Consider the following 24387-nt stretch of genomic DNA (forward strand, 5'->3'; position numbering starts at 1 on the left):
GCTGAGGAGGGAGCTGGCCACATAGCACTGTAATTACAAAGAACATTTTGATCCAGGGAAGTAATGAGAAGCAGCACTTAGGGAACGTTTTCTCCATGGCGGCGGTAATGTGTAGGTGCAGGTGCATCACCCAGACAGAGTGCTGAAACAATGCATTTCTGGCCTGGTGTGTACTCCAGTTTGGCTCTCTTCTCCGCTGTTTCATATCCAAACCTTGTTACTAGATCAGGTTGGAATGTCATTCTAAATCCATAGTCTCCAGATATTAATCAAGGAAGGAAAAAATTCCTCTTAAAAACTAAAAGTAAAGGAAAACACACTACGAATATGCCCTATCAGTGAAAAGAACTAAGCTGCCTTTCTAGTTTGTGGTCATTTTCAGAGACGTAATAAATATAACCTGTGGGACCCACAGAGTACCTGCAGTTAAATTGTCATCATGTGCAGATGTACTGTGTCTTGACTGCAGCAGTACATTACATTATTTCCATAAATTGGTCTCATACTTCAGGCCCTGGAAAAGCACCAGAAGAATTTACAAGAGCTGAGAGATTCAAACTGTGTTAAACAAGCCCCTCTAGGCTCACTTAGAAAAAGCTTGGGAACTCCCTGCGACTCGACCATTAAACTCAGGATAAAAGACAAGCTGAAAAGCTGCTGAGAATTGTGCTGAGCCGCCGCCAACTTCCGGAATAGACATGGCTGGAAGCGTAGAAACCAAGCAGAGCTGTTTCTGGGCTGCTGAAACGAGATCACGTCATGTTCCGGCTGGGATCAGCGTAAGTACGACTGTCCTGATGCATGTCAGCATCAGAGGGCGAGCAGAGGGAGCCTGGATTGGATGTGATCGCTAGTTTCAGTTAAAGCTGAGACATAAGAAAGTTTTGCACGGCTCCATAAAACACCAAACAGTTCAGACTTTTGGCCCAATTTTCTGAGCTTCTGATAAGCAAGTTGAAGTGAGAGGGTGGAAGAGGAGGTAGATTAGTTCGGAGACCAAGAAGACAAGGAAAGGACTCGACTGAAAGCGCAGAGCAGGAAAACAACATGTTTACACACTCTTTTTCATGTTGGGATGGGAGTGGGAGGGTAAGGGAATGACCAGACAAACAGCGGCACTTGTGCCTAGACATCACATTCTATTTAACTTACAAGCTTTTTAAAATGTAATTGGTGACTAAGTTGTTTTATCAGAGAGTGAGCCCAGTTTATTATTCCTTCTTGGCGATTTCTCTGCTGGCTTTAAGTAAGTTGCCCTCTTTTGAAGTCAGTGGGACTTCAGCATGTGTTTAAATGCTCTCCTGAGCCCTCAGTGAGTCAGGCACCCAAATTCCACTGACTTTCAATAGGAACTGGATGCCTAACTCCCTTTGGGTATTTGAAAAATCCAGCCATAGTGTGTTTCATCCAAAGATCTTAACAAACTTTAACTTGGACTGATAACACCCAGTTGAAAAAAACAAACACAAACTACTATTCCCATTTTCCAGATGAAGTAACTGAGGCACAAAAGAGATGAAGTGATTTAGCCAAAGAAGTCTGTTACCCAAAGAGCCCAGGAATCTTGAATCCAAGTCTTGCTTCTTAACCACAAAACTATCTAATGCCTGGTTGAGATATACATTTTAAGTCAAGGAAATGCTGTGGCAAAGCAAAAACATAGATGTGGCAAATGTGTGTATTCGTTAAGAGTAGCTTTTGAAGCAAATTAAGAACAGCAGCAATTCTCATAGACTAAGGCCAGAAGGGATCATCATTGATCATCTAATCTGACCTCCTGCATATCGCAGGCCAGAGAACCTCACCCATCCACTCCTGCAATAGGCCCATAACCTCTGGCTGAGTTACTGAAATTCTCAACTCTTGATTTAAAGGTTTCAAGTTACAGAGAATTCATCAGTTCCAGTTCAAACCAGCAAACAACCTGTGCCCCATGCTGCAGAGGAAGGTGAAAACCCCCAAGATCTCTTCCAGTCTGACCTGGGGGAAACATTTTTCCCAACTCCAAATATGATGATCAATTAGACCCTGAACATGTGGGCAATTATACTACCTTAGTCTGATCAGTTTCTGACAAAGAATTTCTTACACTAATATCACTTGCAAAATTTCACACAGAAAATAAAATATTATAAAATGCTGTACTTGATTGTACCGGTTATTTAGGCCAACATAAAATGTTAGCTGTTCATGTTGATATACACACTTACTCTTCATCAAAGGGATCCAGAGATGGACAATGACAACGATTAGCATAAAGCCCTCCATATGAAGAGAGATTGATTGGGACAACTTAGTCTAGAGCAGTGACAGATATGAGAGGATATGGCAGAGTTAGACAAAATAATGAACAGTACTACTATTTACCCATTATCCTAATTCAAGAACAAGAGAAAACCCAATGGTGTTGAAAAGCAACTAATTTAAAAGTGGAAATACTTTATTACACAAGGTATAATTAGCCTGTGGAACTCCCTTTCACAAGACCAAGAATTTAGTAGGATTCATTAAAAGATTAGTATTAAAAGAATAATAAGAACATGCACACTTAAATTACATGCTTCTGGCGCAAGTGCTCCCGTAACATTCAACAGCACCTTTCAGATGGCATAAGCTATTTGTTCTAGTTCTGAGATCTCGCTGCCCACTAAAAGCAGGTCAGAATTGAAGTTGGGAATAAAGATGAGAGCACCCATAGCAATATGTTTTAAAGATATCACGATCCAATCATCTGGTTTAGCTACACATCAGTGGAGAGAACAAGATTCTGAGATTTCCAGTGATGTTTTGTATTAATTTCTGTTCCTGGAGGTTAACAAGATATTCTGAAATAGCCACTGGGTCCTTTAGACTAGGTGCAGGCCATCTGTTACTCAGGCCAGGAGGGCTTCAGCATCCCATCCTGGACAAAATTTGCTCACGACAAGACTCTATAAGTGTCCAGTGAACTCTATAAGTGTCCAGTTTAGCAACATCCAGACACCAAAAAGGAACTCCTTTATGTAGAGCACTAGCAACCAAGACAACCCAATTATTTATCAACATAATCCAGAAAAAATTGATTGCAGTATCTAGAGTATGTAGCCACCAACTAAAGAACACACTAGTTATTCAGTATAACCAAAAGTCAGGTCATACTAACTGTAACCAGTTATTTCATATTCTAAGCATAAGGAAAAACGTTATCTCAGACACCACTATATGACGAAAGTCGCACACTATTTGGTGATCTCCACACTGTACTGTGAATGACATAAGACAGTGAAGCTGAAATCACGTTTTCATTAATATTATAGTCACAAAACCCATGGACTCTATACATTGTCAATCTAAACATGTCATACACTTGTTTTGGTGGTAAATTATAACCCAATGAGTCCACAAAATGTACACTGAAACTCTGCACACTGAGTCAAAGCAGATTCATTGATGGTGTATTATGATGGAAAGACCTATTGTCCTATCTATATTGAAGAGTTGCATGCATGACTTGTTTTGACAAAATGCATTATTTTCCAGTGCTACTTAAATTCTGCTTCCCACATTTGTTACTCTTATAGCTTTTGTATTTAATTTAATAAATAATAATGAAATAAACCATGATACATAACATTTGGCACTAATGTAGTGCTTTACATTCTGAAAACACTGCAGAAACATTAATAAATTAAGGCCTCAATTCAGGAAAACGCTTAAGCATGTGCTTATCTTTCCCTAAATAGGGATTAATTTAGGCATGAATAGGGATTTTGGACCGAATCCATTAACTATTGTTATTATTACTATTATTATTATTGTTATTACCTATATTATACACGATCCAGCAGGTTCCTTCCAGTCCCATATTCCTAAAGTATAAGATGAGAGGCAATAGGTGGAAGCAGCAAATAGATGGGGAAGCACAATTTAATGAGACGATTAAGAATAGCTTGATAAATAGCAGTCACAGAACACCAGTGCCTAGGCATTCTCAAGATTAATCCAATATACCTTCTGGTCCATATTAAGAGTGAACGAAAGCTGTAGTGCTTGTAGGCATTACTATATTATATATACAAATACACACAGTACTTGATCTTCTGCTCTGCAGATCTTCCTCTGAATAAGTGAGTACATAGATGATTACTGCAAAGTTTCCCCTTTATTCTCAGAGAATCAGCAAGAGGAAAGAGAATCATCATGTTTAGATCTGATTTCCTCATGCATCTGTCTGTGCATCATAACACTGTCTTCACCGAAGTAAACATACATGAATCATTTCAACTGAATTGCACATGGAAGTTGCAATCCAAATCAAATTCAAAACAAGCATTTGGCCTGTTTGTAAAACGTTTTCCCTATTGTTCTGCATTTTCAGATTATCATAACGCTGCATCTAGACTGATGACAGTTAATCTTCCAACATTTGCAATTTCCCCCTTTTGGAATTTTGACAATTGGCAGGTTCCATTTTCCTTATTTCAGATGTATAGAGCTAGTTTGTTTAGTGTTGTAGAAAAAGCAAATTTTTCCACTGAGATTTTTATTTTTTGCTAAAACTGAAATTTGCATTGAAAAAAGTGAAATTAAAAGTGAAAGAAGTAATATTTACAGTATTTAAACACAAGCCAGATGTGGAAATATATGTCTCCAAATTAAACATTTACTGAGTTGGCACACAGGAGTATTTTCTCTTCATCCAGCCAAATATGTTAAGTTTGAATGGACTCTAATTTCTCCTTATGCCTTTACCCTCTACTAAAAGCAAGCTGTTGCCTTGTATATGGACCGGGGGACCAGGTATCTGGTTTTCAACTGGAACACCCGGTCAAAAAGGGATCCTGGCGGCTCCGGTCAGCACTGCTGATCGGGACATTGACTGTCCAGTTGGTGGCGCTGCGCAGCGGGACTGGCAGGCTTCCTGCTAGTCTCCACGCTGCGTGGCTGAAGGGAAGCAGCTGGCATGTCCCCCCTCTGGCTCCTATGCATAGGGGCAGCCAGGGGGCTCCGCACACTGCCCCTGCACCAAGCGCTGTCCCCGCAGCTCCCATTGGCCAGGAACCATGGCCAATGGGAGCTGCAGGGGCGGCACCTGCAGACGGGGTGGCTTGCAGAGCCACCCGGCCGTGCGTCCACATGGGGGAGGGGACATGCTGCTGCTTCTGGGAGCCGCCTGGAGCCTGCACCCCTGCCCCCCTCCTGGGCCCCAACCCCCTGCCCCAGCCCCGATCCCCCTCCTGCCCTCCAAAAGTGCAGTATTGCTGGTATAACTGCATCTACACTAGGGTCTTTTGCCAGCACACCTATGTTTTTCACAAATCACTCCCTGACCAACATAGCTTTTGCTGGCACAAGTTTGTAGTATAGACAGAATCGCAGCTACCACTACCTTCTAGATTTCTGTACAGATACATCTCAGGTGAGCAGAATGGCTTTAATTAGTCTCTGCAAAGCTTTAAGACTATGGCTGAAATTTTTAATGCTGGATGCTTACGGTTCCAAAATTCACATCTGGGCACCTAAATAAAGGTGGCATGATTTTCTGAACTGCTGCAAACACTAGTTACGGCAATCGGAGCTGTAGTGATACAGCACCTTTGAAAATCAGGCCATTGTACTTAGGTGCCAGAGGAGCCTCGGGTTAGGCTTTTATTTTGGCACAAAATATCTGTGGCCTGATTTAAAAGTGCTGAGCAGGCAGCAGCTCCCACTGACTTCAATGGGAGTTGCTGGGTGCTCAGCACTTTTCAAAATCAGGCCACTTATTTGGGAAACAAGTTTCTGTAAATCTTGGCCCCACGGTTGAAAAATGTTGGTTTATGAACCCAACCCATCCCAGAAGTCCTCCTAGAAGTCCCATCCCAGAAGTCCTCCTAGAAGTCCCATCCCAGAAGTCCTCCCACAGGTAAAACTCCCACTGATTTCAATCAACATTTTGGCTGCTTTCCTTTTGCAGGATTGGACACTGGGACCAGATCCTTCCCTAATTTAAACCCACAGGCATGCATGCAGTTGTAGTGAGCTACATTAAACATCAAAACTACAATATTTTGTTCCCATGCTGCAAAAATTATGGGGTGCTCAAGTGATCCTTATTTCTTCCCTAGGCGAATGTCAAATTTCATTTGCTTCCTTGCTTTCAGGCATTAGTTAGCACCACACCCTTTACCATTCACTCGTACATCTTACATAGGTAGCTGGAATCAGCTGGGTATCATTTGGAAACAGGGCCGGCGCAACCCATTAGGCGACCTAGGCGGTCGCCTAGGACACTACAATTTGGGGAGCGGCAACCGCGGCGGTATTTCGGTGGCAGGACCTTCCGCTGCCTCTGTGGGGGGCGGGATCTTCCGCCGCCTAGGGCGGCAGAAAAGCTGGCAGCACTCCTGTTTGGAAATGGTCACCAACATGAAGTAAGAGATCAGCAAATCTTAATCAATGAATCAGATGGTTTTTATAAATAGTAAGTATGATGCTAAAGTTCAGAAAAAACACATTTACTTTTTTGGGGGTAATAGAAATTCCTGTTTTCATCAAATTCTTCCTTTCCTGCAGGAAAAGAGCATCTTCTTTACAGGAAATCAGTGCGATCCTGCAGGTCTGGAAAGCCCTTCCTGGGAAAGAGCAGTTGCGCAGAGACAGGGCTTTGCAGTCCTGAATTATTTTACAGTATATTATTAGCAGTATGGTAACCCCTGCAAATTAGGGCCCAGATTCCATCTAGCCTTTCTCTGGGTGTGTAATGAGATGAAGGGCAGTGGTGGGACGGAATAAGGAGCTGTCCCTCATTGCCAGGCCAGCCCTGAAGTCACGGGGCACAGGAACTACTCTCTCGGTATTCTTCTGGGTACCCATCCAGAGGGCATGTCAGGGTGATGGGGCAGGAGAATTTGTAGCACCTCATCAAAGGGTGGAAGTCAAGTGCAGTACGTGGCGCTATATTGTAACATACAGCACTGTACATTCAGGGTAAACCCAACAACAAGAAACCAGCAACAATGGCCAAAATGTGATTAATGCTAATCACCTAAATCCATAGGCAAGAACCTGAATAAAAGTGGTCTAATTTTCATAAAGGCTGATCATCCACCATTACCACTGAAGTCAACAGACGCTTGAATTCAGCACCTCTGAAAATCAGGCCATTTCTATTTCCTTGCCTCAATATGGCATGTGAGGCACCCAAGATTCAATATGTGGTCTGTGTCCTTAGTACCTCATTTTCAGAGATGCTGCGCACCTGCAGTTCTCGCGGATTTCCACTGGAGTTGCAGATACCCAGCACTTCTGAAAATCAGGCCCTTCATGCATATGTCTTTGTTAGATCAAGAGCAATATCAAAGAGAGAGAGATTGTGAATGGATTTCATGGAATGAGGTTACCGTGGATGTAGTCCAAGGATGAATGCGGTCAGCTGAACGACTTATGAGATTGGTTTCCTTGTTAAAGCCAAAAGAGGATTGGTCATGTCTGTGCAAAAATCATTTAAAATATTTAGAAAAATTGCTTTGCCAGGGACCTTGGTGCTGTACAATTATCGTAAACACAACAACAAACTCAGTAAGTTATAATAATCACAAATGCTTCCTAAACCACCAAAACTCTTGTTCTCTTCCAAAACTATTCAGAACCCTGCTCTGAAAAAGCCTGGGAAAAATAAATAAGCCTCAGTCAGCCCTCAAGGTCACCCAATCCAAGCTCATTCAGACCGCTGAGCATGGCCGGCTACCAGCCCACTCTCATCTAAACCCAGGGGCTATTAACTTGCATGCCTCAGCAGAGCACAGCCACCATGGTATCCCAGGAGGGAAGTGACTTTTAAAGCAGCCAGGACCAAATCATAGGGCTAGATCACAGCATTACCACTGGCCCTGCGTAATACGCAGTACAGAGTTGCGCCACCCGGAGCAGAACAGGGAAAGTGCTGTTGTTCAGAAAGTCAGAATTCAGACCCTGGCTCCCCTAATTACACGAGAAGGGAATTCGGGTCAGGCAGCTCTTTAGCTGGCACAGCTGACGCCCCTGCCATGTCGAGAGAGACAGAGTCACAGCTCTGCCCATACGCCATCCTTTGCTTCCTACATGTGCGGTGAGGGAAGATGCAGCCCCATAGAAGCTGCTTTCCCACCGATGCTGTAACCTATGAGGGGAGGACCCCTCATACAACCCATCATACACCCCGTCTCCCCTGCTTGGGAACGGACCTTGGCTCATGATCTGGTCTACAGTGCTTTGTAGCAGAAAAACTACACTTTAAAATACATCTGGAAATAAAATAGCAGCTATTTCCAATCACAGCCACATTATAACTGATTATAGGGCTAAAAAGATCTCAGAGTTATCTGTAGAGGATAGCTCTCTACCACTAAGTTCAGGTTTCTTCTAGCCATGCTTTGAGGCTTTGGATCTTCTTATCTCAACTTGCTTCGAGTTATTAGACAATGTGCCTGATAAGTAGCTATTCTAGTTATGCCAGTCTTCTTGTAAATTCTTTGCTGTCGACTTAATTTCAGGGGAGAATATCTGCTTGATCAGCTGCATAGATGGCATTTACTCTGATGAGATAACAAACAGCCTCATCAGCTTTTTGTAAGGAAACTGAGACTCTGGATCACTAGCTGTATATTTGCAGTAATGCTATTAAATCAGCCTGATCTCAGTTCCCAAACTATACTGAAAGACCTTTTCAGAGATTATGGCTAAATTCTGCCCTCACTTACACACCTTCAGGGGGTGGCAAGGCAGATTATGTGATTCAGTGATTCCTGTTAGTAACAGAAGGTGTGCTGCTTCTGGAAGTCCCATTGCATCACCATGCAGGGCATTTTATGACGAGGCAACAATGGTCACCATATTTCTATGGGTAAAAGGATAAGGACCTGGTATAAAGTCTAAGCTCCTATATACAACTCGTTGCTTGTTCAATTTCTATTTTATTTTTAAATTTACCTTTTTATTGCACAGAAAGCAAGGCAACCACTTGTAATATTGCGGGTTGGAAACAATTTCTGTACACAAGGAGGATATTGAAACAGTTGCATACACATTCATGATTGTGTACTACTCATAAATAATTATGGGTTACATTCAAAAACACAAGGAAATATCTCAGATGCATCTCCCAAAAATCAAAAATGAAACATGTAAATATATAGCAAAAAAAGTTCTGCTTTCAAAGCAGTTATTCATAGATTCATAGATTCATAGATTCTAGGACTGGAAGGGACCTCGAGAGGTCATCGAGTCCAGTCCCCTGCCCGCATGGCAGGACCAAATACTGTCTAGACCATCCCTGATAGACATTTATCTAACCTACTCTTAAATATCTCCAGAGATAGTACAGGTTTTAAATTCATTAGTTCTATTTTATAAAATGCCAGTGTGATGCCCATCAGAGCAAAATGGATAACAAAGTATATTTTAAGAGCAAGATCTTCCAAAGTGCTCAACTTTGGCCTAACTCTGCTCTCATTAAAGTCGATGAAAGTTTTACCATAGACTTCAAGTTCCAATATTGAGTACTTTTGAAATTCCCACCTGAAATGTATTTTTAAAAGGCCAAGAAAAAGAGTTGCAATAAAAGGCATTAGTGTTTGACTGATATTACTTTCTACCAATGCTGACTTCAAAGGATCAGATCCTGTTCCCATTGAAATCAATGTTGTTGCTTCTATGGATTGCAACGAGAGCAGGGTCATATTATCTTATACCAGGATATTTCAAAGAACTTTACAGAAGATGTATAATAAATTAATTATTAAAGCTTCAAGAATGACAACATCCCTAATATCACTGGGTGGGGATTTCCACAGGGAAGGTGTATAATGATTAATGGCCTGATGCAGCAACTCACATGCATAAAATCACACATGTGCTTACTGGTTTGCTGGGGCCAAAACCAACAGTCATTGAGAATGACAAGTTTCATTACAGATGAGATAAGAAAATGATTTCAGCTGACACTTCTGAGTGTAACTATAAGGAGTTACCAGAGCAGAGAAAAATCTTGAACCGACGTTCTACAGTAAATTACTTTATTTTAAATCTGACGGGCAACTCATATCGATGCATCTGACCTGATATGATGTGGTTAGATTGCCTAGTCCCATTTAGAGAATTGCAAGGAGATACAAATGAAAAGAGTGCAACCATGATGGAATTAGGGTATATTGCACCTAAAAATGTGATTTTCTGTCATGACACTGAATAATATTGCAAAATTAAGGTAGGAGTTCAGACAGAGTTGAAACAGTCTAGCACTATCTGACAACACATAGCTAAACCTCATTTACAAATGGAAGTAGAAGAAATGGTTAAATGATGGTTTATCTGGCAGAAGTCAACCCAGAATTAGTTTGATTTACTATTCATCATCCCACAATGCCCTCTCTTGCTACAGTAACATCACTATCTTTGACAAGGTTAATAGAAGATTTCCTCCATTTCATTTGTTGTCCTCGTTTTCTTTCACCATTCTGGGTGAACAAATTGTATATACTTGTTTTTCATCCGATTATATGAATTAGCTGAGAGGGAATGGACTCCATTACAATCCTGATTCTAGGTCCATATTTCAGTTCAGCTCCTTAAGTACTAACTGCCTTTCAATGTAATAAACTAGAACCAAATGGGGAATATAACACAGAAATAATATTCCCTCAATAAAGTAATACAATAAAATGGCAAAGCAAGTCCAAGGATCCATACAGATCAAATATAGGGCCCTCTGGTATTTAAAGTATCAACTTCACTGTGATAGGGCCCTCATTGGCTGGGCAGCCTAGTGGCTAGATCAGTGGTTGGGGGGACCTGACCCCTCCTTCTCCCTCAGGTCCTGGCCCAGGGCCCTGTGTTGCTCAACCCCTAAACAGGGGTCATGGATCTTTCTCCCAGCCTTGAGGGGTGGTTCAGGGCCTGTTTTCCTGGCCTGCTCCCTATGCAAGTCCTTTTAGTTTGGGGCATGGCCCCCCCTAGTCCAGTTGCCCCGCAGTTGGGGCTTCCTCTGTAGGTTCTCCTTTGCCGGGGAAAACTTACTTGCCTCCAGTCGCTGTCTTGGCAGGCGGGTTGCAGGTCTGTGCCTTCAGGCAGGCATCCAGAGAGCTCCTGCCTCTTTGCCAGTCAGCCCCTGACTGAGCCAGGCTCCCTTCTTTTCTCCCCCCTCCATGCCTGGCATTGGCTGCAGGTATAATGGGGCAGGGCTAGCTGAACCCACAGGCGTTCTTTAACCCCTGCTGTGCGTGGCTGCAGTCTCTCTGCTCCTTCACAGTCACATTAAAACTTTAATTGTCCAAACCTTTCATTCTGTGTTGTTAGAGAGAGTTTGATGTGGAGGGCACCTAAATACCTGGTTTAATGTCTTCTGACAGCCTCACACAGCTAATGAAAAAATGTGTTGCACCAAAAGGAGAAACTTTGGGTCAACAGGGAGTACTAATTTCCATATTTGAGGAATAATCTTTTAACAGTTTTGCTGCAATACTAATTCCTCCTCCAACTTCAAACATCTGTGTCAGTTCTCCAACTGACCAAGAGTAAATATCAATCACGAGTGGGGGAAGTGTCAATCTTTGATCCAAACTGTTTCCCCAAATATGCTAATTCCTTCATAAGGCAGACCTGCATTTTGAAGTCACATAAATAGATATGCCACATTTTTGGAGCAACCATTCTTGAGTGCGATACCCAACTAATCTGTCACATGTTATCTTTAGAAATGGGAGGTGCTACTACTACCAGAACATTCTGGTACCTCTAAACCTGGATGCATCCATTGGCGGAAGAGAATTGTGCAGAAACGAAGATGAATTTGACAAGAAGAAGCCATTGCAGAGATTCAGAAAGGGAGCAACACAGTCCTAGTTACAGCTGAAGATCATAGAGTTGTAGTACTGGAAGGGATCTTGAGATGTCATCTAGTTCAGTCTCCTGCACTCATGAACTCAAGATGATGTATTTACCAATAACATTTTGGATATACTTGAAAGGAATGAGGTGGGAAGTGAAGAAGCCAAAGGGAGGAGGCTGTCAAGATGAGAGATAAACAAAGAATAGACAAAGGTTTTATCTGATAAATGAAAGGAGCCTAAATTTATTTAGATGATCAAAACAAGGATACAAGGTGGGTTTGATCACAGTCTGTAAGTACCTACATGGGAAAAGATGGAGTACTCTTTAATTTAGCAGGCAAAGGCAGGACAAGACCAAATGGTTGGAAGTTAAATGTTCAGACTGGAAATAGGAAACTGGAAGTTTTTAATGGAGAAGGGAATTAACTATTGGACCAGATTGCCAAGAGATGTAGGAACCTCTCCATTAGCTAGAGTCTTTCAATCAAGACTGCATGCCTTTCTAAAAGCCATATTCTAATTCAATCACAAGTTGTTGGGCTACATCCAGGAACTACTGGGTGAAATTCTATGGTCTGTGTTATGCCAGAGGTTAGACTAGTTGATCTTCATGGTCCCTTCTGACCTTAAAATCTATGATATCCAGAAAACTGGTGGGGTGGAGAAGAAATTATGGCTGTTACAGCTTATTGAATGGCCTGGAAAATACAAGAAAAAGAAGGCATCCAATGAAACTGAAGAGCGACATACTTAAAATGGCTAAAGGAAATACTTCTTACACACTGTATTATTAGGAGGGTGGTGACATGGTGGAAGTCTTGCAAGAAGAGATTTCCAAACAAAACAAAAACAATCCAAACTTCACATTCTAACTTTGGCGGGATCCTGATGTGTACACCCCTGGATCAGCTCATCTGTGCGATAGCTGGAGTTTTATTCTTCTTTTATTTCAAAATATATTTCCAGGATTGATCACGTTTCTATTATGTGCTCAGCACATCATAAAGAATGAAAATATTCTGGGACACATAGCTGAGGTTCAGTGAACCAGACTCACTCTGCATTTAAACTTTTTCAGGCTTAAACCACAATTAGAGGCCACCTTTGCTTCTGCCCAATGCTCTTCCATAAGTAAGGCTGCTGGTCACTTTAATTCTTACCCAGAGTAAATAGAAATAAAATTTTTGTTAAGTATAAAAAGTTCTATTTACCACCAAAAGTGGTGAAGAGAGGAAGTGGAAAGGGTGGGTACAGGATATTGAAATGCCACATTCTTAACCATAGACACCAGAATTGTTTAAAGGTATGCAAAAATCCCAAGGTCTTGCTTCTAAGGCGTTGTACTAGACAACCAATGCCAGAAGATCCACAGGATGCGAAAATGATACTGAGCGCCAAAGAGAAACAGTTTAAGATTTACTTTACTGACAAACATGATACATTGAAATTAAACTTCTACATAATACAGTTTTGATTTTTTGGTAGACTGCTCTGTGATAAATATATTTTATTTACACATTACACATACCCTCCACCAACAGAAGGCCAGATTTTCAAAATGCTGAAGTCTACACACCTTTGTGAATTCACTTTTGTTACCTATTTGTTATGTGCAAATAGCTGTGTGCGCGCATGGTTGTGGAAACTATATGTCAAGTGGGCAAACAATGCAAGTGGACCACAGGCTGTGACTTTATGAAATTCAAGGCCAGGATGTTCATGCAAAACTTTATAAAATGAGGTGATCATGTCACAAGAGTACTGTGAGTATTAATTAGGCCCAATTTTTGAAACTTGCGTTCTTAAAATTAGGCACCTAAGTCCATGTTAGCACCTAAGAAAGCAGTCTGATTTTCAGAAGTGCTGAGCACTTGAAGCTCTGACTTCAATGACAAAAAATTGCCATCACTGGAAAACATCATACTTTGTTCATACATAACTATAACCAAACTGCACCTTTTGTTCTAAGCCCTGTCATCATCTTCAGCTTGGAAACACCACAAAATATTGCACTCCCCAGCTTCAAAACCAAGATCCAATGAGCTAGATTTGCAAAATGCCCAGCTTCTGTTTGTAATATTGTATGTAATATATATGTCTAGAGATGTTCTGGCATGTAGACCATATAATTATAGTTTACACATACTCAGATATCTGTACCTAATATTAATTGTATAATTAGAAATAGTTCTTGATCCTGACATAAAACTCCCATTGAAGTCTATGGGCTAAATTCTTCCCAAGTGTAATTTAATGTAAAGTAGTTGGGTCATAGAGAAGATGAATTGGCCGAATGAGTGTTTGCATGTGTGAAGTTTGTAGGACTGGGTATTTAAAACCCACTGCCTTGCTGATTCAAAGCATTTCTAGTCCGTATTAAAATGGAATATTTTTGCTGATGAAGGAATATATGGGATGTATGGGAATGGTTGTGGGTTTTTTTTTTTATTACGTTGTGGTGCTGGTGCATTTTAGTGGCTACAGGACCAGATTTTCCCCCTCCCTAGTTCTTTTCCTCTTTCAGCTACACTGATTCATGTGTAGTCTGCTGAGGGCCCTGTCTGCTCCAATACTGCCGTATATTGCTCCATATATGCTGGCTTTCCTAATGAAAAGTTGCTTCTTCAGTTAAATTCCATGTTTCTCTTTTGAGTGTAAATGTAAGAACCAGTCTTCAGATTCTCCAGATCAAAATAATGGCCCAGCAGCAACATCCCCAGATCCCCTGGCTTGCCCACTAGCTGCCTTTGGCTTGTGGGCTCTGGCTTCCCCTAAGTGAAATGCCTGGGACACAAATGATATACCCAGAGTCCTCACCCTGCTCACTAAATGCCTCCAGCTTTCTTTGGGAGAAGCCATTTTTTGGATGGAGCTCTCTCACGTGATTAGTATGATAAGAACCTGTGTATATGGAATGCATCAGAGCCTCATTGTGTCAATGCTAACGTGCCCTGACTTCAGTGTGCTCTGTGAATCAGGTATGGTGTCTCTCCGTGTGTGAGCATATAGGTTTGTGCACTTTGAGATCCCCTTTGTTCACATTTCTAAGGGGAATATTGTTCTTGTTAATTTATATCCAGGATAGTTCACTGAGGATGATTGATTCAAATGAACTCACTAGTTTACATGATTCGAATCTTGCACACTGCTCAAACATTGGCCAGAGGGAATCAAGTTTTTCTTCCATGCACTCAAAGTGGACAGTGACTTTCTAACAGACCCTCGCAAAAGGAGGCATGGCCATTGGAAATCATGTCAATCAGGGCATGCATACTTAAGATAAGAAGTGCTGCATGACAAATACAAAGGTCCATAATCTACATGATAAATGACACCATGCTACGTATCCCGGAATGAGAGGTTTCTTCTTGGGCCTGATAAGTAATGTGGCAAGAATGTCACAGCAAATCTGATTAAATAAGTTATCATATTGGGGTTAACATGCACTGACGCTGAATTTCTCCCAAGTTCCGGGGGATGGCTCAGATACAGAGTTTTGTGTGGGTTTATCTCTAATAATGACATAGTATGCACAGTTGAAACCAGAGTTAAAGAGGAAGAAATTGCATTGTAGACATCAACGTGTTGTACTGCAGGACACTATGGTAGTCTAGTATCAGAGGGGTAGCCATGTTAGTCTGAATCTGTAAAAAGCAACAGAGGGTCCTGTGGCACCTTTAAGACTAACAGAAGTATTGGGAGCATAAGCTTTCGTGAGTAAGAACCTCACCTCTTCAGATGCAAGTAATGGAAATCGCCAGAGGCAGGTATAAATCAGTATGGAGATAACGAGGTTAGTTTAATCAGGGAGGGTGAGGTGCTCTGCTAGCAGTTGAGGTGTGAACACCAAGGGAGGAGAAACTGCTTCTGTAGTTGGATAGCCATTCACAGTCTTTGTTTAATCCTGATCTGATGGTGTCAAATTTGCAAATGAACTGGAGCTCAGCAGTTTCTCTTTGGAGTCTGGTCCTGAAGTTTTTTTGCTGTAAGATGGCTACCTTTACATCTGCTATTGTGTGGCCAGGGAGGTTGAAGTGTTCTCCTACAGGTTTTTGTATATTGCCTTTCCTGATATCTGACTTGTGTCCATTTATCCTCTTGCGTAGTGACTGTCCAGTTTGGCCAATGTACATAGCAGAGGGGCATTGCTGGCACATGATGGCATATATAACATTGGTGGACGTGCAGGTGAATGAGCTGGTGATGTTGTAGCTGATCTGGTTAGGTCCTGTGATGGTGTTGCTGGTGTAGATATGTGGGCAGAGTTGGCATCGAGGTTTGTTGCATGGGTTGGTTCCTGAGTTAGAGTTGTTATGGTGCGGTGCGTGGTTGCTGGTGAGAATATGCTTAAGGTTGGCGGGTTGTCTGTGGGCAAGGACTGGCTTGCCTCCCAATGTCTGTGAAAGTGAGGGATCATTGTCCAGGATGGGTTGTAGATCACTGATGATGCGTTGGAGAGGTTTAAGCTGAGGACTGTAGGTGATGGCCAGTGGAGTTCTGTTGGTTTCTTTTTTGGGCCTGTCTTGTGGCAGGAGGCTTCTGGGTACACGTCTGGCTCTGTTGATTTGTTTCTTTATTTCCTTGTGTGGGTATCGTAGTTTTGAGAATGCTTGGTGAAGATCTTGTAGGTGTTGGTCTCTGTCTGAGGGGCTGGAGCAGATGCGATTGTACCTCAGTGCTTGGCCGTAGACGATGGATCGTGTGGTGTGTCCGGGGTGGAAGCTGGAGGCATGAAGGTAGGCGTAGCGGTCGGTGGGTTTTCAGTATAGGGTGGTGTTAACGTGGCCATCGCTTATTTGTACGGTGGTGTCTAGGAAGTGGACCTCCCATGTAGATTGGTCCAGGCTGAGGTTGATGGTGGGGTGGAAGCTGTTGAAATCATGGTGGAATTCTTCCAGGGTCTCCTTCCCATGGGTCCAGATGATGAAGATGTCATCAATGTAGGGTAGGTAGAGAAGGGGCATGAGTGGACGAGAGGAAGCGTTGTTCCAGGTCAGCCATAAAAATGTTGGCATATTGTGGGGCCTTGCGGGTGCCCATAGCGGTGCCACTGGTCTGGAGGTATATATTGTCACCAAATTTGAAATAATTGTGCGTGAGGATAAAGTCACAGAGCTCAGCAATAAGTTGTGCTGTGTCATCATCAGGGATACTGTTCCTGACAGCTTGTATTCCATCTTGTATTCTTGCATCTGAAGAAGTGAGGTTCTTACCCACGAAAGCTTATGCTCCCAATACTTCTGTTAGTCTTAAAGGTGCCACAGGACCCTCTGTTGCTTTTTATGGTAGTCTAGTTGTTCATGAACTGCCTTATAGAATCATAGAAATGTAGAACTGGAAGGGGCCCTGCTAGGCCATCCAATCCAACATCCTGCACTGAGGTAGGATCAAGCATCACCCAGACTATCCCTGACAAGTGCCAGTCCAACCTGTTCTCAAAAACCTTAGAGACGGAGACTTCACAACCTCCCCAGGCAACCTGCTCCAGTGCCCAACTACCCTTACAGTAACCCAAATCTCCCTTAATGCAATTAAAGTAATTTCTTCCTGTCCTGTCCTTCAGCTGCTCTAGTCCATGGCATGAAAAGAGAGCAAGGGATTACAGTGCTAAATAAGACACTGTGCACTGCAATACCAAAAGAAACAGGACTAAACAGAAGTGTTGGATGCAGGAATGAGTGCCCACCATAGGGATGATTTAAGAAAGTTATATATCAATCAATTAATAAATCTCAATATACAGTGTAGACAATGTACTGCCCATTATATTTTACAGCAGTATTTAGCAACAGATACACACATTCTCACGGTGTAAGCAGGTAAAAACGGGCACGTCGATTGCCATCTCATGTAACGCAGGAGAACTGCTCTTCTATTTGAATGCCTCAGTACTGACATCTAGTGCCAAGTAAATGAATAGAAGGAAAATTTGCCGACACTGCCCATTTTTAATATATCATTTGCAGATCATCACAGTATAGGGGGTTGTGCTGTTTTCAGAGTGCTGTTTGCATTAAAAAAAAAGGGAAATGAGCCCACTCAAGATGGCAAAACTGCAGAAGCTTCCTCACTGATGGGCAGTACATCTTGTGTTCAATGTGTGTTCATTTTAGGAGGCTATAATCTTATATAACATTATGGTTACACATCATCCGACTCATCCGTTTCACCCTGACCCATAACAAATTCACATTTAAACAACAAATATTTTGTCCAAACCATGGAAACAGCCATGGATGCTGGGATGTCTCCCCAGTATGCCAAACTCTTCATGGCCGACGTCAAGGAAGAATTTCTGGAAAAATGCACCACAAAACCAATGATAAACCTGAGATGCATTGTTGATATTTTGATCCTCAGGACAGACTATTTAAACTTCGTCATAGATTTCTACCACAACTTCAACAACAACCACCCATCCATAAAACTCTCTCTAGACCAGCATCAACTTCCTCGACACCACAATAAGTTTCAGTAATGGATCCCAGCAGCCAACTATATACAAGAAACCCACAGATCACTACACTTACCTCACAGATACAATAACCAGCTCCAGTTAGTCATTCACAAATACTAATTTTTCACAAAATAAAATGAAGTTTTCATATCTCAAAAATAAGTGGAGTGGAGTGGAGGTTAAGGATAATTTAGGCATGGCCCAATATCTAAACAAATACTTTGCCTCAGTCTTTAATGAGGCTAATGAGGAGCTTAGGGATAATGGTAGGATGACAAATGGGAATGAGGATATGGAGGTAGATATTACCACATCCAAGGTAGAAGCCAAACTCAAACAGCTTAATGGGACTAAATCGGGGGGCCCAGATAATCTTCATCCAAGAATATTAAAGGAACTGGCACATGAAATTGCAAGCCCATTAGCAAGAATTTTTAATGAATCAGTAAACTTGGGGGTTGTACCGTACGACTGGAGAATTGCTAACATAGTTCTTATTTTTAAGAAAGGAAAAAAAAGTGATCAGAGTAACTATAGGCCTGTTAGTTTGACATCTGTAGTATGCAAGGTCTTTGAAAAAATTTTGAAGGAGAAAGTAGTTAAGAACATTGAGGTCAATGGTAATTGGGACAGAATACAACATGGTTTTACAAAAGGTAGATCGTGCCAAACCAACCTGATCTCCTTCTTTGAGAAGGTAACAGATTTTTTTAGACAAAGGAAATGCAGTGGATCTAATTTACCTCGATTTCAGTAAGGCATTTGATACGGTTCCACATGGGGAATTATTAGCTAAACTGGAAAAGATGGGGATCAATATGAAAATTGAAAGGTGGATAAGGAACTGGTTAAAGGGGAGACTACAACGGGTCATACTGAAAGGTGAATTGTCAGGCTGGAAGGAGGTTACTAGTGGAGTTCCTCAGGGATCGGTTTTGGGACCAATCTTATTTAATCTTTTTATTACTGACCTTGGCACAAAAAGTGGGAATGTGCTAATAAAGTTTGCGGATGACACAAAGCTGGGAGGCATTGCTAATACAGAGAAGGACTGGGATATCATACAGGAAGATCTGGATGACCTTGTAAACTGGAGTAATAGTAATAGGATGAAATTTAATAGTGAAAAGTGCAAGGTCATGCATTTAGGGATTAATAACAAGAATTTTGGTTATAAATTGGGGACACATCAGTTGGCAGTAACAGAGAAGAAGAAGGACCTCGGAGTATTGGTTGATCACAGGATGACTATGAGCCGCCAATGTGATATGGCTGTTAAAAAAGCTAATGCGGTCTTGGGATGCATCAGGCGAGGTATTTCCAGTAAAGATAAGGAGGTGTTAGTACCGTTATACAAGGCACTGGTGAGACCTTATCTGGAATATTGTGTGCAGTTCTGGTCTCCCATGTTTAAGAAGGATGAATTCAAACTGGAACAGGTACAGAGAAGGGCTACTAGGATGATCCGAGGAATGGAAAACCTGTCCTATGAAAGAGGACTCAAAGAGCTTGGCTTGTTTAGCCTAACCAAAAGAAGGCTGAGGGGAGATATGATTGCTCTTTATAAATATATCAGAGGGATAAATATCAGGGAAGGAGAGGAATTATTTAAGCTCAGTACCAATGTGGACACAAGAACAAATGGATATAAACTGGACATTAGGAAGTTTAGACTTGAAATTAGACGAAGGTTTCTAACCATTAGAGGAGTGAAGTTCTGGTACAGCCTTCCAAGGGGAATAGTGGGGGCAAAAGACATATCTGGCTTCAAGACTAAGCTTGATAAGTTTATGGAGGGGATGGTATGATGGGATAGCCTAATTTTGGCAATTAATTGATTTTTGATTATTAGCAGGTAAATAGGCCCAATGGTCTGTGATGGGATGTTAGATGGGGTGGGATCTGAGTTACTACAGAGAATTCTTTCCTGGGTGCTGGCTGGTGAGTCTTGCCCACATGCTCAAGGTTTAACTGATCGCCATATTTGGGGTTGAGAAGGAATTTTCCTCCAGGGCAGGTTGGCAGAGGGCCTGGAGGTTTTTCGCCTTCCTCTGCAGCGTGGGGCACGGGTCACTTGCTGGAGGATTCTCTGCACGTTGAGGTCTTTAAACCACGATTTGAGGACTTCAATAACTCAGACATAGGTTAGGGGTTTGTTACAGGAGTGGGTGGGTGAGATTCTGTGGCCTGCGTTGTGCAGGAGGTCAGACTAGATGATCATCATGGTCCCTTCTGACCTTAAAGTCTATGAATCTATGAATCATGATAACTTCACAAAACTTGGCCCATTGTGAAATTTCTACCATTTCTGCCCGAAACTGCCAACACTAATATTTATATATTATTATTGTTGGGGCAACGAAGATCATGGCTCCATTGTGGTAGACATCATCACATGCCCCAAAGGTCCCTTGCGTAAGGCATTATACAAACACACACAATGATACCATGTCCACCATTTATTTGACCCACTCTCGTTCACAAATGGAAACATTTTCAAACTCCCCGACTCACACATAGTTGTGTATTTATTAGTATTTGGGCATACAGTAGTTTTGAAGAAAATAGGTTTTTAAACAAAAAAGTTGTTAACAATCTTTGATACTAGTGACCAGTTTCATATTGGCCACCAAAAGACTTACATATGAGACAAGTTTTCAATGTGAACCATGCTGCTGAGAACAGCCACTCAGGCCAATGAGAGTTGGTGAGGGCATTTACTTACTATGCTAGGTACAAAGTTTTCTAGCATATCAGCTTCCTATGAGTTTGCACATGTAGCTTTATATACAAACACTATTTACAGACTCCTCAGGAAGTAACAGCTGAAAGGGCCAGTCATATAACCCAAAGAAAGTGTAGCAGCTCCACAATACCCTTGGCTCGTCCACGGGACTAAAGTTAGATTAATACTGAGCGCTTTTGAAAATACAACCCTAAGTGAGTAGTTATGCACAGAAAATTCCATCAGCTCTTGGGTTTTTTTCAATGTTCAGTTTGCATTATTCATGCAAAATTCTGCTCTTGGCAGAAACAAGAATAAAATCAGAGTAACTCCATTCCAAATAATAAGGTCACTCCCTAGATCTATTTATGTATAACTGAGGACAGATTTGACCCATGATGTTTATTTTTCAATTAAAAACACTTATAAAAATTATTTTCTTATTTAACAATATTCAACTACATGTACATTTTAGAAATTCAAATAAGTGAAAAGAAAATGCAGAAAAATACCTCAGATCAGTGCGTCTTGGAAAAAGCTTTTTCTTTCCATTAAAATATATTTCAAATTCATCAACCTTCAGCCTGTGTGCATAGTCAATGTAGGCAGACACCTCCTGACCACGAGAATTTCGGTCACGAATGAAGATTATGGACTGGAAAAAACAGAGAACTCCACAAATAAGAAATACAAAAAATAATTTCTAAAATGCATTTTCATTTGCACCACTGACTTTTACAATTTGTTCCCTTTTTATTTTGGCCTGATTTTCGAAGGCGCGCAGGGCTGGATTTTAAAGTGCTCAGCACCCAAAGTTGGGGCCAGATTTTCAAAAGAGCTCAGCTTCCATTTAGGCAACTAAATACAGACCAGATTTGTAAAAGTACTCAGCATTCAGCATCTCCACATCAGACACTTATGACCAGATTTTCAAAACCGCTCAAATGTGCTGAGCTCTTTTGAAAATCTGGCCAGGTATTTTGATGTCTAAATGAGAGAAGAGTCCTTTTGAAACTCTGCATCATATTGTATACTGCATAATACATAACTCCAAAGAGCAACTTCCAGAATTAAAAAAAATTAATTAAAGAGAATACAGCATGCTAATCACTAAAACAGAGTGATAATTTATATTGAAATAGAAATGGACTAGAGCGCATCCAGATCCGAACTTCTCTACAGTTTGGGGTGTTCAGATCTGTGATTCTGATCTCACCCAGTACACAGATAAGGTCCAAAAGAAAAGTTTGGATCCAGAATAGCATCTGAAATTTTAAGTAGCATATGTGTGTTGGATCTATGGTTTGGTTTGGGACATCTCTGTACATTAAAAGGCAACATATATTCAACTCAACACTCATAGCCAAGTTAAATACACACAGAAAGGTTACTTATTGGTAATGTTACCGAAATATCGGGTCCACCTAGCTGAGAGCCAATAACAGCCAGACTGGGATAAGGAAGAGTTGCTTTATTCTGCAGAAGAAAGGAGAGCCTTGCACCTTGGTACAAAGACTCTGTCTTACACACATTTTACAGATCCTTTATACACATTCAGACAAAGGCCCTTGCTGTGTTAACACTTGATTGGTGGTTGTCAGACCCGTGCTTTTGCTATCTGGTCAGTGAAAACCAGCTTGGGACCAGCTCTAACTACCTTAAGGCCTTGAAAGGGAAGACAGTTGAAAAGTTCAGGCTACTGTGTACTTGAAGTGTCTGCTTCCCCCTAATGGCCACTGGTTGACATAAAGGCTGCTCTGTTAAGGGGGGGTCACTAGTAACTTTCATAGTAATCCTGTCTGTCATAGTCGTCTCTTCTTCTATTCTACCATTAGACTCAATGTTATGGCTCCAATTATCAGGAAGTAGGAGGCAAAAACTGTCAGCCACCCAAGATAAACTCCAGTCCACCCCCACTACCATAACCCTCCGCCTATTAGCGACTACCAGAACAAAAATGTCATTGTTAAAGAAAATCTGTGTAATAATCCAAGTGGTAGCCTTGAGAAATTCAAATTTACAAGTCATACATTGCTTACTGTACATCCCCCTCTCCTCCTGTCCTACTCGGTAACCATTATGCTTAGTTATTATACCAACCAGTAAACTTCAGAGAAGAACTTACCTAGAATGCAACTAGGAGCTCTGAGCAGCTGAACTCTGATTCCACCATAGAGAACAAGTCCAATTAGTAGGGGCACATTAAAGCCTTCCCCCTCACAATCAAAGGTTTCTGAACCCCTGTTACCTCTAAGCATTGGTTTTCATTTTTCTTCTTGTGATTTATTGTTTTCAACCCAATGGAATGAATGGGGGAAGCTGGAGAACCCAGTTGGGTTACCTGGAGGCAGGGTTAGGCAGGAATCAGATAGAACAGAAAAAGAAGCCTGCAGGGAAATCTCTTTTGGGAAGAATAGAAGGAACCAATGAGCATCTGAAAATGAAAAGACTGCCTATGAAAGGAGGATGATTGGCAGAAACCCCTCCAGTAGGAATTGCAGGATAGGGTGGAGGAGGAGGTCACCAGCAAAGAGGGCAAGTCACATGGACTGAGGAAAAAGGATCTTTCTGGGATTCAGAATGTTCCTAACCACTTTGTCATTATCCTCCCTAAAGAGCTTTAGGCCCCTGTATGGTAAGTCCACCAATTCAGTTTTCGATCCTACACATTCCAATAGTGAAGTCAGTGTGGCAATGGGCCAGTGGATAGACCTATATATCTGGTGGCAATCCTGGGCCTTCAAGGGAATCCACTCCTAATGGCTTAGAGGGATTACTAATTGGGATGCCAGTGTCAGGGCCCTGAGACAAGTATGATAGACTATCTTCCCTTGGTTTTTCTTCCTTGCAAGAGGAGGGCGGAAAGTAGAGGAAGGTTTAGTAGGGCAGGAGGCAACTCTTTCTCAACACTTCCACAATGCAAAAGAAGAATTGGCAGGACAGGAGTGGACTGGGACTTCTATAGCTTGGATGATGGATTGTTCTTGCCTCCTGGTCTCTAAAGGTTATCAGATAGCAGAGTATTGATTAGACCAGGGGTCGGCAACGTTTGGCACGCGGCTCACCAGGGTAAGCACCCTGGCGGGCCAGGCCCGTTTATTTACCTGCTGACGCGGCAGGTTCAGCCGATCGCGGCCCCCACTGGCCGCGGTTCGCCGTCCCGGGCCAATGGGGGTGGCGGGAAGCCACGGCCAGCACATCCCTTGCCCGCGCCGCTTCCCGCCACCCCCATTGGCCCAGGATGGCGAACCGTGGCCAGTGGGGACCGTGATCAGCTGAACCTGTTGCGTCAGCAGGTAAATAAACTGGCCCGGCCCGCCAGGGTGCTTACCCTGGCGAGCCGCGTGCCAAACGTTGCTGACCTCTCGATTAGACCATAA

At 42.0% G+C, this 24387-nt stretch overlaps 1 protein-coding gene across 1 annotated transcript in view; it reads right to left on the bottom strand.

The window, feature by feature from the left end:
* Window positions 1–24387, bottom strand: part of CFAP299 (cilia and flagella associated protein 299) — a 392772-nt gene that overhangs the window by 29820 nt on the left and 338565 nt on the right. Inside the window, exon 4 of the mRNA XM_026653347.1 lies at window positions 21520–21662. Within this exon, the coding sequence (XP_026509132.1) occupies window positions 21520–21662 (143 nt within the window). The remainder of the gene's footprint in view (window positions 1–21519; window positions 21663–24387) is intronic.

This window comes from Terrapene carolina, unplaced genomic scaffold, assembly GCF_002925995.2.
Source record: "Terrapene carolina triunguis isolate 2854851 unplaced genomic scaffold, T_m_triunguis-2.0 Scaffold136, whole genome shotgun sequence".
Classification (NCBI taxonomy): Eukaryota; Metazoa; Chordata; order Testudines; family Emydidae; genus Terrapene; species Terrapene triunguis.